At 51.4% G+C, this 12,142-nt stretch overlaps 1 protein-coding gene across 1 annotated transcript in view; it reads right to left on the bottom strand.

The window, feature by feature from the left end:
* Positions 1-12,142, bottom strand: part of MAP2K3 (mitogen-activated protein kinase kinase 3) — a 16,302-nt gene that overhangs the window by 476 nt on the left and 3,684 nt on the right. Inside the window, exons 2-12 of the mRNA XM_009079920.1 lie at positions 11,226-11,258; positions 10,778-10,847; positions 8,893-8,941; positions 5,865-5,978; positions 5,259-5,378; positions 4,681-4,797; positions 4,490-4,541; positions 3,597-3,724; positions 2,889-2,966; positions 842-981; positions 63-108 (exon numbers count right to left, since the gene is read on the bottom strand). Coding sequence (XP_009078168.1) covers positions 63-108; positions 842-981; positions 2,889-2,966; positions 3,597-3,724; positions 4,490-4,541; positions 4,681-4,797; positions 5,259-5,378; positions 5,865-5,978; positions 8,893-8,941; positions 10,778-10,847; positions 11,226-11,258 — 947 coding nt within the window. The remainder of the gene's footprint in view (positions 1-62; positions 109-841; positions 982-2,888; positions 2,967-3,596; positions 3,725-4,489; positions 4,542-4,680; positions 4,798-5,258; positions 5,379-5,864; positions 5,979-8,892; positions 8,942-10,777; positions 10,848-11,225; positions 11,259-12,142) is intronic.

Here is a 12,142-nt window from a genome sequence, read left to right as displayed (position 1 = left end):
GCTGAACTATTGATTTCAAAATGCTTTAGGATAAAGACTAGCAGAAACAGCTCCACACTCACCATAAGTTCTAAATAGTTCATTCGCTCAGCAGGGTTCTTCCTTAAGCTGTAAAAAAAAAAAAAAAAAACCAGGAGAGAAAAGCTGTAGGATCTTTTCCTCTTGCTGTGTGTGATCTGTCACAGGGGATCTCCCCTTCCCAACCAACATGACTTGTTTCTTGTGGGCAGCACCTATCCCTCTCCCTCCTTGGCTGAGCAGGTTTGAACCACCAGCGGAATCCATCCAGGCAGGTAACTGGGAAAAGACAACTCTGTGTTTTGCCACAAAAAGCACAAGCCAAGCAGCTCTGCAGTCTGTCCCACACAGACCAGAACAACTGAGGAGGAGAGGACATGGTTTCCCACCACGTATAGGGTAAGCTCACCTCTGTCTGGCAGCTCCAAGCAGCACGCAGGGAGCAAGGGACAGCCCGGGGGAGCAGCTTCCCACAAAACCACAAACCAACTTTCACCCAGAGGCACCCAGAAGCTGCCAGGGATTTGTTCTGGTTTCACTGCCACTTTGCCAGAAACCACCAAAATTTCAGCTGCAGTGACAGCAAAAGGGGAAGAGAAACATCTGCACCTTCCAACTAGCCTGGGTGAGTCAGGCCGAGAGCAAAACCAGTTTGGGCAGTGCTTCCTGCCACGCTGAGCACCAGCCTTGGTATGGCAAGGTGGGGAGAAATGGGCTCTGAAAGGATGTCAAACTCAGCTCCATGCTTCACTCCAGCCCCCAGGGATCAGGGCTCCTCACCAGCCAGGCTGGGAGAAGCCACCAGTCCCTGCTGGAAACTCACCATTGGGCTGTGAAGTCCACAAACTCCTTGGAGAAGCGATCTGCAGGCAGCTGGGGCGAGGGCTCCTCCACTACCTGCTTGAGCTGTTGGAATGGAGTTCCCCAGGACTCATAGGGGAAGCGAAGAATGGCCAGTTCGATCTGAGGATGGACACAGAGTATTGTGAGACACTGGGACAAGCAGGACCCCACACAGCCTCCCTGCCTCTGCCAGCTCAGGTTCAAATGCAAACCCTCTTTTTCCTTACAGGCCATTTTCAATTTGGGTCATACCACTTTTTCTTCTTTGTTGTTTTTTTGTTGTTGTTTTTTTTTTTTTAAATACAAAGGCACAAAGACTCAGAGGCCAAAAATACTTCCTTTTTAGGCTTGCTCAGCATATTAATGCATTTACAGGAAGCCACAAAAGATATGTAAAATGGGATTATTTAAAAAGATAGTAACAGCACACAGGTTCTGCACTGGCTTCCTAAGTGCACTGCTGGCCCTAAGGCAGCCTCTGGGCCTCAGGCTAGTGCTGTATGAGCTAAACACACACAAAAAAATCCACAGACCCAAGAAAATTAAGTGCTAGAACACCACTTATCGAGATCTTTGCCAAAACCACCTTGATTACTGGAAGGATCTCTGCTCCATCACTCATCCAAGCAGGAAAAAGCCCATAACAGCTCTTGGGCAGTCTCCTCATGCTAAGGATCAGTTCCTGTCTCAAAATGGACAACAGACCCTCCAGACCTGCCTGGTAGGGTGTGATGGGATGGGAGGAATAACAAATCTGAACCAACAGAGCAGGGACAGGACCTGATGCCTCCACCTGCCTCTGGCTCAGGTCTGGAGAGCTCAGCTCCTGCTGCTGGAAAACTAAACAAAGCCACAAGTCCAGGAAGGCTTGGAATGGCCCTGCAACTCAATGGCCCAAGAACTGTCTGGTCTGAAATCAATCCAACCCCTTCAGAAACAGACAGCAAAAATCCCAGGAAGCCATCTCAGGAGGAAGACATGAGAGGGAATCGAATAGTTTGGGACTCCACTCAGCTGCAGGCTGACTGGCTTTCTGCAGGGTTCCCTCTCCCATCCAGCTTTGGAAAGGGGTTTGGAGATTCCATCATTCAGACAGTCTCCCATCCCACAGCTTCCTGCATCTCGGGGCTGATTACATTTCCAGTCAGCCAGCCCAGCTCTGCTCTGTGCTGGCATGGGGACACCAGAGAGGGGCTTGGGTTTGGCACTGTGGACAAGACCAGCTGGGGAAGAACGAATACTTGCCAAGAGATCTGTGCAGCACACACAAACACAGGGATGCAGTGCCCAAAACAAAGGCCACAGCTACGAGGGCACAGGAAAAAATTCCTGAAAATAATCTACCCACAGAGAGAGAGTCTCCTGGAAAGCGATAGCCGTTCCCAGACGGCATCCCTTCGAGCCAACAGCTGGGATTTCCTTTCTCCTCTGGCGCCAGAGATCTCAGCTGCTTCTGCAAGATCCGTTTCTTGCAGGAGGTAGATAAACCATCCTGAGCAGCTGCGATTTTGGAACTGAAAGTATTTCCCCTTCCTGTTGGCTGCTCTGAGCTACCCTGCAGGCAGGATTTGCTGCAAAGCACACACAGCAGCCCTCACTGCAGCAGGACTCACCCCGATCCCCCTGCAAGGCTCTGGTGACATGGGACAGGGGTGAAACAGGAAAACTGTGCCCCAGCTGCAGCAAATGCTGCTCCACTGACCAACCACATCTCCAGTCAGCACACAAGAACTGCAGAGCAATTAAAAGCCAAACTTTTGGATGCCCAACTAAGACCACTGTCATTCCGATATTGCCCCTGGGAGCCTGGATGCAAGACCAACATAGCTCAGAGCCAAGTGGAGCTATTTGGAGCTGGCATTGTACACAAGTAGCTTTATGGAACCAAGCAGAGGGTTAGAACCTCATGCCCTGAGCTAGCACACTCAGAATTTAGTCTCATTTGGTGAGCACCCACCAAACCCCACCAGTCTGAACCCCATCTCAACCCCAGGGCTGCAGGGGCCAGTCCCAGCCCTTGGTGTTACCATTGTGATCCCAAGGCTCCAGACATCCGATTTCACGTTGTAGCCCTTCTGGTTCAGCTCAGGGTTTATTCTTTCTGGCTGTAACAGCAAAATAGAAGGTATTACAACCCCATCTCATTTTCCTAGTGCAAACCCCACAGAGCAAATCTCTGGCTCCAAAACCCAGGTTGGGTGGATTTCCCCAGCTCATGTCCCTATGGAGGCAGGGCCTGAGATTAAATCTAGCACTGCTGAAAGGCAAATCTTACTCCACACAACTCACATGGACTTCCTCTTCCAGCTCCTGAGTAAGACTTGTACTATCTCTGCAGCACGATCCCTGCTGCAGGAGCACACATTACCCACATGGATACCACAGATGGCAAAGGGATAGACATACTGACTTGAGGATGAAATGATCCTGCCAGGAAAAGCCTCAGCATTTTCTAGTCAACAAGAAGCAGCCCTTCCAACCACCACAACCAGCACCAACCAGTCTTTTACCCTTCTGCAAATGGAAGGTGGCAGAGAAAGAGTCTGCTGTGGGATTAATGCACAGAGCAGGGTTTACAGGGAGGCTAATCCCATCCTTGGAGGGCTCTGCTGAGTCAGGGAGACCAGAGCCCTCTCAAGTGGTTGTTTTATCCCAGAATGGAGGTGAACCAAGACTGACTTCTAAGCAGCAGCCTCTGGGAGTCAAGGCTGAAGGCTGCACATGAGCACACTTACAGCCATGTATGGCTTGCAGCCAGCATCCATGGTCTTCGCAACCGAGTCCACCAAGTAGCCACTGATCCCAAAGTCACACATTTTCACGTGCCCCTCCTTGTTGATCAGCACATTGGAAGGTTTCACATCTAAGAAAAAATACAAGAGGACAGATTGAGTCTTTGCAGGGGAATTGAAGAGTCTGAGACAAGACAGCAGGGAACCAGGCAGACCCTAACGCATGGGGAGGGAGACAAAACCCCATCAGCCTTATTTAAATAAAAGGCATTCACAGGTAAACTACAACCATGTCCTCCAGGCAGAACAAACCTCCTCTCTAACAAGGCAGGTCAAAAGGTGGAAATAAAACGTTGAGGAGTTAATCCCCAGCTCCAGAGGAGAGATTTATGTGCCCAGCACAGCTATAAAAGCCCAAGTCTACCAAATTCTCAGGACAATTTGTCTCATGCCTTTCATGAGCTGTCCACAACTACACAGGGAACTAAACCAGGATGAAGAACAGGACCTGAGTGTCACAATTCCCATCTGTAATTTTATAAGGTCTCCTTCAGCCCTCACCGTGCTAGACCTACCCATGCCTTCAAGGCACCTCTGTACTCAGAGAGACAGAGATGTCCATAAAAATATAGGTAGTGAGGAACTCAGCTGTTATTTTCAATCTTTCATCTGGAAAGGAGGACAAGAACAACAAGCAAGCAGAGGCAGGAGGGATACATCTCAGGAACAAGTCTCAGGCATCTAGATCTGTCCACCATGGGCCTAAGTACCAGCAGACCTCACTTCAGGCATCCCAGAAAGACACACCACGCAACTTCTGGAAAGGAGTCCTCTCACATAGTTTATTTCAAGGTTAAATCCCCAGCCACATCACACTAATCCCATCCAGCACTTACCTCTATGGATTACAGACAGTTTACTGTGCAGGTGCTCCAGAGCTCGTACAATCTGGGGACAGAGGGACAGAACACAAGTTAGTCACACACAGCACCAGCCTTCCACTGCAAACACACCACAGGCCTCAACAGAGACCTCACACAGCCTCAGGGGATGCACAGACCCACATAAGAACTCAATAGGCACTCACAGACACAGCCATTTTCCCCAAAATGTCTTCAGGGATGGTTTTCTTCTTCTCCAGTACTTTCTTGTAGAATTTATCTAGGGAGGTGTCCATGAGTTCCATGCAGATCCACACGTCGCCCTGCAAATGGAAAGAAAGCAGTTGAGAGGCAATTCCCTGAAAATCTGTGGGAATTGAAGAGAGTGATGGGGATGGATGGACAAATGGACACATCCTTTCCACACAGGTCAAGCTGAGGTCCAAGCCATGCAGCTGCTGTTGGCCACACCATCAGCACATGGGCTCTACACTAGATAGCACAGATGTCCAGGTAACACCAAAGCTACCTGTGGTGGCCCCTCCCTTTGAGGGTCTGCCCCAAAGTCAGTCCAGGCCATGAACAATGTGCTCAGGAATCTGCCATGGAAGTGAGGAATGGGATCTGATCAACACTGCCTGAAGGAGAGAAGCCTTTGCTTTTAAGCCAAGGCAGCACCTCAAACAGCCCAGCTGGGCTGAGGAACACTGTTCTGGGACAGTTTGGTACCTTTGGTGCAATCCCATGGGCCACAGGTTCCCACCAGTCATCCACCAGCTCCTACCTCACGGAAGAGGGCTCCATAGAAGGTGACAGTGTAGAAGCAGTCAACTGTCCTCATGGAGATGTCCAAGTCCATCAATAACCTCTTCTGCTCTTGAGTGTTCACAGTGGCTCGAATCCTCTGAAACAAATAAGAGAGAAGAAGGGTTTGGTGTAGGTGGGATAACACAATCATCCCTCAGTCTGACTCACAGGACCTGCAGTTCTGGGGCCAGGGCAAACATCTGATGGTTATTTAGCAGCCATTAGTACCCAGGAGACGCCCAGGCTCCCTCTGCCAGTCAGCACCTTAATGAATGCCAAACCCTTGGCAAGCTCTGCAGCAGATGCAGGACCAGGCCAGCAGCCTGGACAGGCACTCTGACATCCAAACCTTGCAGTGCAGGCACCAAGCCTGGATTTCAAAACCTGTTATCAACTCCACAGTGCCCAACTGATACCAGCACAGACCCTTCACCAGTCAATCCACACCAGCAATACCAGAGACTGCAAAACCCAGATAAGCCTGTCCCCACTTTGCCACAACCAGTGGAGCTCAGCAGTTTCTCTGCTCCCTTGGAGCTGCACATCCTGAACTCCATCCCACTCAGCAAGGAGCTGTCCTCACCTTCACGGCCATGATGGTGCCACTCTGCGCGTGTCGGACTTTCTCCACCACACCATAGGCCCCACGGCCCAGCTCTGAAATTGTAACCAGGTCATCAGCTTCCACCTCAAAGTTCTTTAGGGAGAGAGAGAAAAAATAAAATCAAGTAAAAGCACACTTATCAAGGACATCAGCAGAGGTCCAACACTTGCAGCTCATTCATACAGAGCATTTCCAAATGGTACCTACAGGATTCCACCAGCTCCTGTATCCACCACAGGTATCCACCAGAGATACCATGCTTAGAGAAGAAGGGTATATTTTTTGCTCTGTTGTACCAAAGCCCAAACCCTCTCACCCTGTACTCACCAGGGCTCATTTAATTTCGCCTCTGCAGCTGGAGATCAAGACTTTTATCCTTTAAGCCAGGGCACGCTGCCACTGGAAAGGGCACCAAAGGCTGGTGCCTCTCTGCCTGCTTGGGATTACCCACACAAGGGTATTTCTGCAGTTGCTGAACTATTTGCAGGATTTTAACAGCTCCTGTGCCAACATAGGCAGCAGTCAGCAGCCTCTACTGCTGCTCCAAATCCCTGTGCACAGCCAGGAATCTCTCACCTCACCCCACATCCCAAAGATCATTGGTCATAAACACACCTATGTGTCTTATAACATCTGTGCAAAGCCTCTCTTAGATGGGATGCACACAGCAACTCAATTTCTAATTATTGGGGAGTTTACATGGGTTTTACCTGCTTTCAATACTTTCTCCCATTACCAGAAAGCAGCCAGCAAAGTAAAATGTGAGTTAGCACCAAGGACGGGGCTCAGGCAAGTCTCACTTCAAGCTGGAAAAAACCTATGGCTAGTGGTCAGCCCAGTGAGTGCCCCATGCAGCAGAGAGCCAGCAAGCTCCTGCACAATCCACAAACAAATTTCCCTAAAGACATGTTCCCCTGTAATTGCTGGATCTGCTGGGCAGGGCATGAACCAAGTGAGACATGGGTTATTTTTGGACACTGCGTTCATCACTCCTAATAAGTCACAGGCATTCTTTTAGCCAGGCTTTATCCAGCCTCCAGTTTTCCTCTGGTCTCAGGGAACAAAAATAATACCAGGATGCCAAATTGGCCCAGTGGCCACAAAGGCAGTGAGGGTGGGAAACAAGCACAGCACAGAGCCGGATGCTGTGCCTGCGAGCTACGCCCAGAGCGGACAGAGAGGAAACAGCCTCTGGCGTGGAGGAGCCAAGCTGGGAGATGTGGCTGTTGGGCTCCTGGCCAACAAGCTCCCGGCCAACAAGCTCCCCTTGGTGCTGGCCACAGCACGGCCCCAGCCACCAGACCTTCCTGCCACCCCTGGCTCCGTTGATCCAAACCAGATGTGGCTGGCAGGAGGCTGAGGAGGGAGCAAGGGAGGTTTGTGCCTGAGCTCAGCGCTGAGCTATGCACTGCCCAGCACAGGAAGGTGCCAGCCCTTTCCTGGGCAGGACAGTGATCTTGGAATGAGGAGAGCAGGGTTAAGGGGGCCATGTCTGACCTCCCACCCTGGGCAGCTCGCAGAGGAGCAGTGCAGGCTCACAGTGACTGCAGGGGCCTCCAGGAAGGAACTGGTGATGCTTTTTCAGGACACGTGTTCTGCAGTTGTTCCAGGTTATTGTTTTTTTCTTTTCCTGGCATTTGCCCTAAGGCTTCCCCAGAAGCTGGCAGTTCCCAGCACACTCCAGGAACCAGCACTGCCCTGCCCAGCAACAACAGATGCACGGCACAGCCCATACAGATCCAATGGACCCAAGGTCAGCATCCACCCCCTGGCCTAAAGCTGGTCTTCCGCCCAATTCCTCTTCTCCATCATGTTACTCCAGAACACCTGGACCAGACCATTCCTGCAAACACTGGAGCAGGCAAGGAAGTGACTCTTGAGACTTTTCCCTAAGCTGCAGCACTGTTCCCTTGCACACACCATGCCCAGGCTGTCACAGAGAGCATCTCTCCCTGAGCTGTTAATGCATACAACAATGACCAGAAAACCGCACAGGCAGCAGGATCATTCCCTGGACCCATTCAAAGCACCCTCTCCTCTCCCCTAACACTACAAACACCTTGCTCTGAGACTGAGGGACCCAGATCCCATCAGCCAAGCCACATCCCAGCCTGGAAGGGACTAGATATAGGGCTGATCCAATGCAGGGTATTTTTAGCTCACTGCAAACAGCCTTCTGCAGCCCCAGGAGAACCCATAACAAGAGAATGGAATAAAAGAGAGACAGTGGCTATTTCTAGCAGTGTTTTTCATCAGGTCACTAGGAAAGGCTTTGGAGAGCTTCATGTCCAGCTTCTCCCAGGCCTTGGGCAGTAACACAGACCTGTGGATATGCAGGACAAAGGGAACTTTGTTTGGGGCAGTCTGAGAGCATGATGAGGCCACTCTGATTTAGGGCAGATGGGCTGGGTCATCATAGAACGGTTTAGATTGGAAGGCACCTTAAAAATCATCCAGTTCCAACCTTCCTGCCATGGGCAGGGACACCTTTCACTAGACCAGGTTGCTCCAAGCCCCATCCAATCTGGCCTTGAACACTTCCAGGGATGGGGCAGCCACAACTGCTCTCCATCCATTCAGACCAAGGTGGCTGGTAGGGCTGTCAAGGGACTGCTGTGATCTCCCACTATGCACAAAACTGCCCACCTGGCCTTTGAGGGCACCCACCTGCCTCACAGGTACAAGACACCCCATCCCGTGAGTGCACAGGCTCAGGGACAACCCATCTTGCAGGTGGATGACACATTCAGCTCCCCAACAGTCACTGCTCTAAATACACAGAGAAACCCCACTGCTCCACAGGGAAAAGGTCCTGCTGTGGCATCTCTCATCGCTGCAAAGATACATCCCATGAGGCTGTACCAGGAGGGCACCATCCAACCCATGGGATGCTCTGGAATCTCAAGACATGATCTGACAGGTTGTCAGGCACAATGCACAGAGCTCTCCATGCACAGGGCAAGCACAATTGAAAGCAAGCATAAAAAGAAATTCTACTGACACGTACTTTATCTCCGATGGTAATGAACGTCCTGGAGTCCAAGTTCCTCGGGGGCCTGCAAGAAAAGAGAGTAAATCAGAAGAAAGCTCAACTTAGCCAGAACCAGGTTTCACATTGCTTTGAGCACTTTCAGCCACTGCTTTCCACTGTGCCTTGTCGTGGGTTCAAACCAGCCCCCTCCAAACACTCACAAGTGCTTCAGTCGTGCCAGTAACACCTCAACCCACACCCACGAGGCACTTGCTGCACGCAGGCAGTGAGAACCCTGGGGAGTCAGCCAGGTGAGCCATGCATCAAAGCAACAGGCTATGAAACCAGCCCTGCTCAGGAGACGAGCCTGAGGAACCGAGACTGACCGGGTTGAGACGTTTGTGTGGCAGAGCAGCTCAGTTGTCATGTTTTGACAGGCAGGTGTTGTAACAGGACAGCCACGTAGCTCAAAACACACGCGGAGGGAGCAACAGGTAATTCCTCACCCGTGAGTCATTTGTGTACACTCCAGGCAGCACAGGCAGCACTTTGGTGTCACGTTTGCACAACACCACACAGGCAAAAGTCGTCCTTTATGGCCTTTTTCCTCATTGCTGCTCACTTCCCATTATGTGCAGCACAGTACTTTTACTGCCAACACAAGTGTTCTCTCCCTTGTGCCTCACTTCTCTGCTCTCCCCATCCCCTGGGACCTTCTAAAAGCAGAGACTGCCCAACTGGTTTAGCCTCCCAATTCCCATCAGAGCAACGCAGCAATCTCCAGCTTCAAGGAAGTGCTTCAGGCTGGCAGCAAAAGCCTTGCACTGCGCAAATATTTGCACTGCAGCTTGAAAGGCACAGAAAAAAAAAGGAGTTGTGGACAGCTTGCACCAGCCTCTGGGCACGCAAAGCCCTGCAGGCTCCAGTGTGAGGCCTTCTCCAGGGGAAATTCAAACACTGACAGGAGCGGAGACAGATGCGCCCGTGGGGGAAAGAGGTGGCTGTTACATGTGGGGCTGGGTGTCTGCATGCTACACTGCACAGCATTCATGGGGGAGTTCCCCTGGCTCCCCCTCCAGCAGATCTGTCCTCTCTACCTGGGGTTTTTGGTAGTGATATTTCCCCTTTGGGGATTCACTGCTCTCCTGGACCTGGGAGAATTCTCTAGAACAGGTTTCTGGAGCAAACAAGACTCAGCAGCAGAGACGCAGCCTGAAGTGTTTTGGAAGAGCACCACGAAAGAGGAATTTTAGCTGTCTGCTCTTTGTCAAACCAAGCACTGCTACCCTGGGCTCTCCACCACAGCATAACAAGCATCAGCTGCATGAAGCAAACAGGGCAGAGAGAAATTCCAGTGCCCTGAGATACTGCTGGGCACCAGCCCCAGCACCAAGCAGCACAAACATAAGATGTCTGTGTCCTACTCATACCAGGGCAGGGAACTGCAAACAACTCAAACTAATCCTGATACTCAGGTCATGCAAAGTATTCCCCAATCTTCATGCCCCTGGGTCCAGCTGCTGCCACCTCTTCTCCTCTCCTGCACTAAAAACCTTCCTCCCTTCTGCCCTTGGGCAGATTCGCTCTCTCCACCATGTCTTTGCCCTTTGGCATTGGCACAGCCATGGCAGAAAGACTGAGGAAAGCTTCCCAACTGTCTGAGTCTCTGCCTCTCAGCCATTTCAAATCAAGCAGGCACCTCCCAGAGAGAGACACACTGTGCACATGTATGCACACACATGTGCATACATGTGTAATTCCTTCTCATCACCCCTGAGCCAGAGCTTAAGAGAAAAAAAATAACTATGGTGATTCTGTGAAGTCTTCACAGGCCTTTCCCCATGAGACAGCAGCAAATCTAACTCTGGAGAACTTCTGGCAAACCTCTGGCTGGCTTTAAGCAGACAGCAAAGATACTTACGTTGTGTTGGCAACAGGCGGTTTGATGGGGACACACTGGATCCTCAGAACAGGTTTCTTCTTGCCTTTCACTGGAAGAGAAGATGCACATGTGAGCAACTGACTTTTTACTTTTTTTCCTCCAAGCATCCTCTTGCCTGCAGCCACCACGCAGGGGATGCAGGGCTTGGACACCCTCACCATGGTCAGCAAAATGACAAGAAGGTCACAGTGCTGATGACCATCTGCCCAAAATTTCAGGCAAGAGCCAGAAGTACAAGTGGGTCTCAGTGTCCCTGTCAATTTGCCTGCAGAAATATCCAGAGGTGCACTGACAGAGACCATTTTCCAGGTCTTGCAGCACTGTACCCCAAAAGTGCTCTTTACCCTTCATGGCCATTAACAATCCCCTCTCTTTGGGGGTTTAAACCTTTTGGGGGTTAAACCTGTAACTTCTGCAGGGTACTCACCTGGTTTGTGTGGCTCCAAAGATCCTTTGGAATCTGAAAAACAGGAAGGAGACACCAGCTCAGCTTTGATGCTCCAGCCCAGCTGGGTACCAGCCTGGTATTCCTCATGGCCCATGCAGGGCCCCAGGAGAGGCAGGCAGCTGGGATTTGGGAGCCCAGCCAAGCCTGGCCCCATCCCCGTTTCTGCAGCCACAAGAGGTCCCCACGCCACTAGCGATGCACTGGGCTCCCGAAAACGCTCCCTGGCCAGCAGCTCCTTGCCCCCCAATGCCCAGCCAGGCCTTCTTGAGAAAAGCCAGGGTCGGATCTGGCATGGAAAGCAAGGAGCACCAGACCTCCAGCAAAACCAAGGGGTTAGTCCAGCAGGAGAGGGGATATACCACACACAATGTTGGAAAACAAAAGACATGAGCTATCAGCCAGCAGTGAACCCACCACACACCTGGATTCACAGAGGCTGAGACCCACAGACAAGGCATCAGGAGTGACTGGCAAGAGGATGCTCTCCTCCCACTCCTCCCAACTCCAAACAGCACCATGATAACAACACCCACTGCCGCAGAGGGAAACAGAGCTCAGGCAGGGCCAGGGCAGGCCAGACCTGCAGGTGAAACTGCTGACCCAGCTCACTGGGAAAATAAACTGACCCTGAGGGTCTGAAGCCAAAAACACTGAGGTCCTGATCCCCCCAAGAGAGACAATGGGCTAGGTGCACTTTGCAGCTAAAGGTGCTTCTGGCTGCACAGAGCTGGAAGATGCATTAAAAAGTACGAACAGCACAGTGTGCTCCAGGCACTGGGCTGGGATCAGACAGCTCAGCCTAGCCTTGGACAGCCTTTCAAAACAGCTCCTACCTGCCTGGCTCCCGGGAACAGGCACGTGGACAAAGTCCAGCACTCCAAAGGCTGCCAGGAAAG

This window comes from Acanthisitta chloris, unplaced genomic scaffold (assembly GCF_000695815.1).
Source record: "Acanthisitta chloris isolate BGI_N310 unplaced genomic scaffold, ASM69581v1 scaffold29888, whole genome shotgun sequence".
Taxonomy (NCBI): Eukaryota; Metazoa; Chordata; class Aves; order Passeriformes; family Acanthisittidae; genus Acanthisitta; species Acanthisitta chloris.
This window is presented reverse-complemented; position numbering and strand designations above follow the sequence as displayed.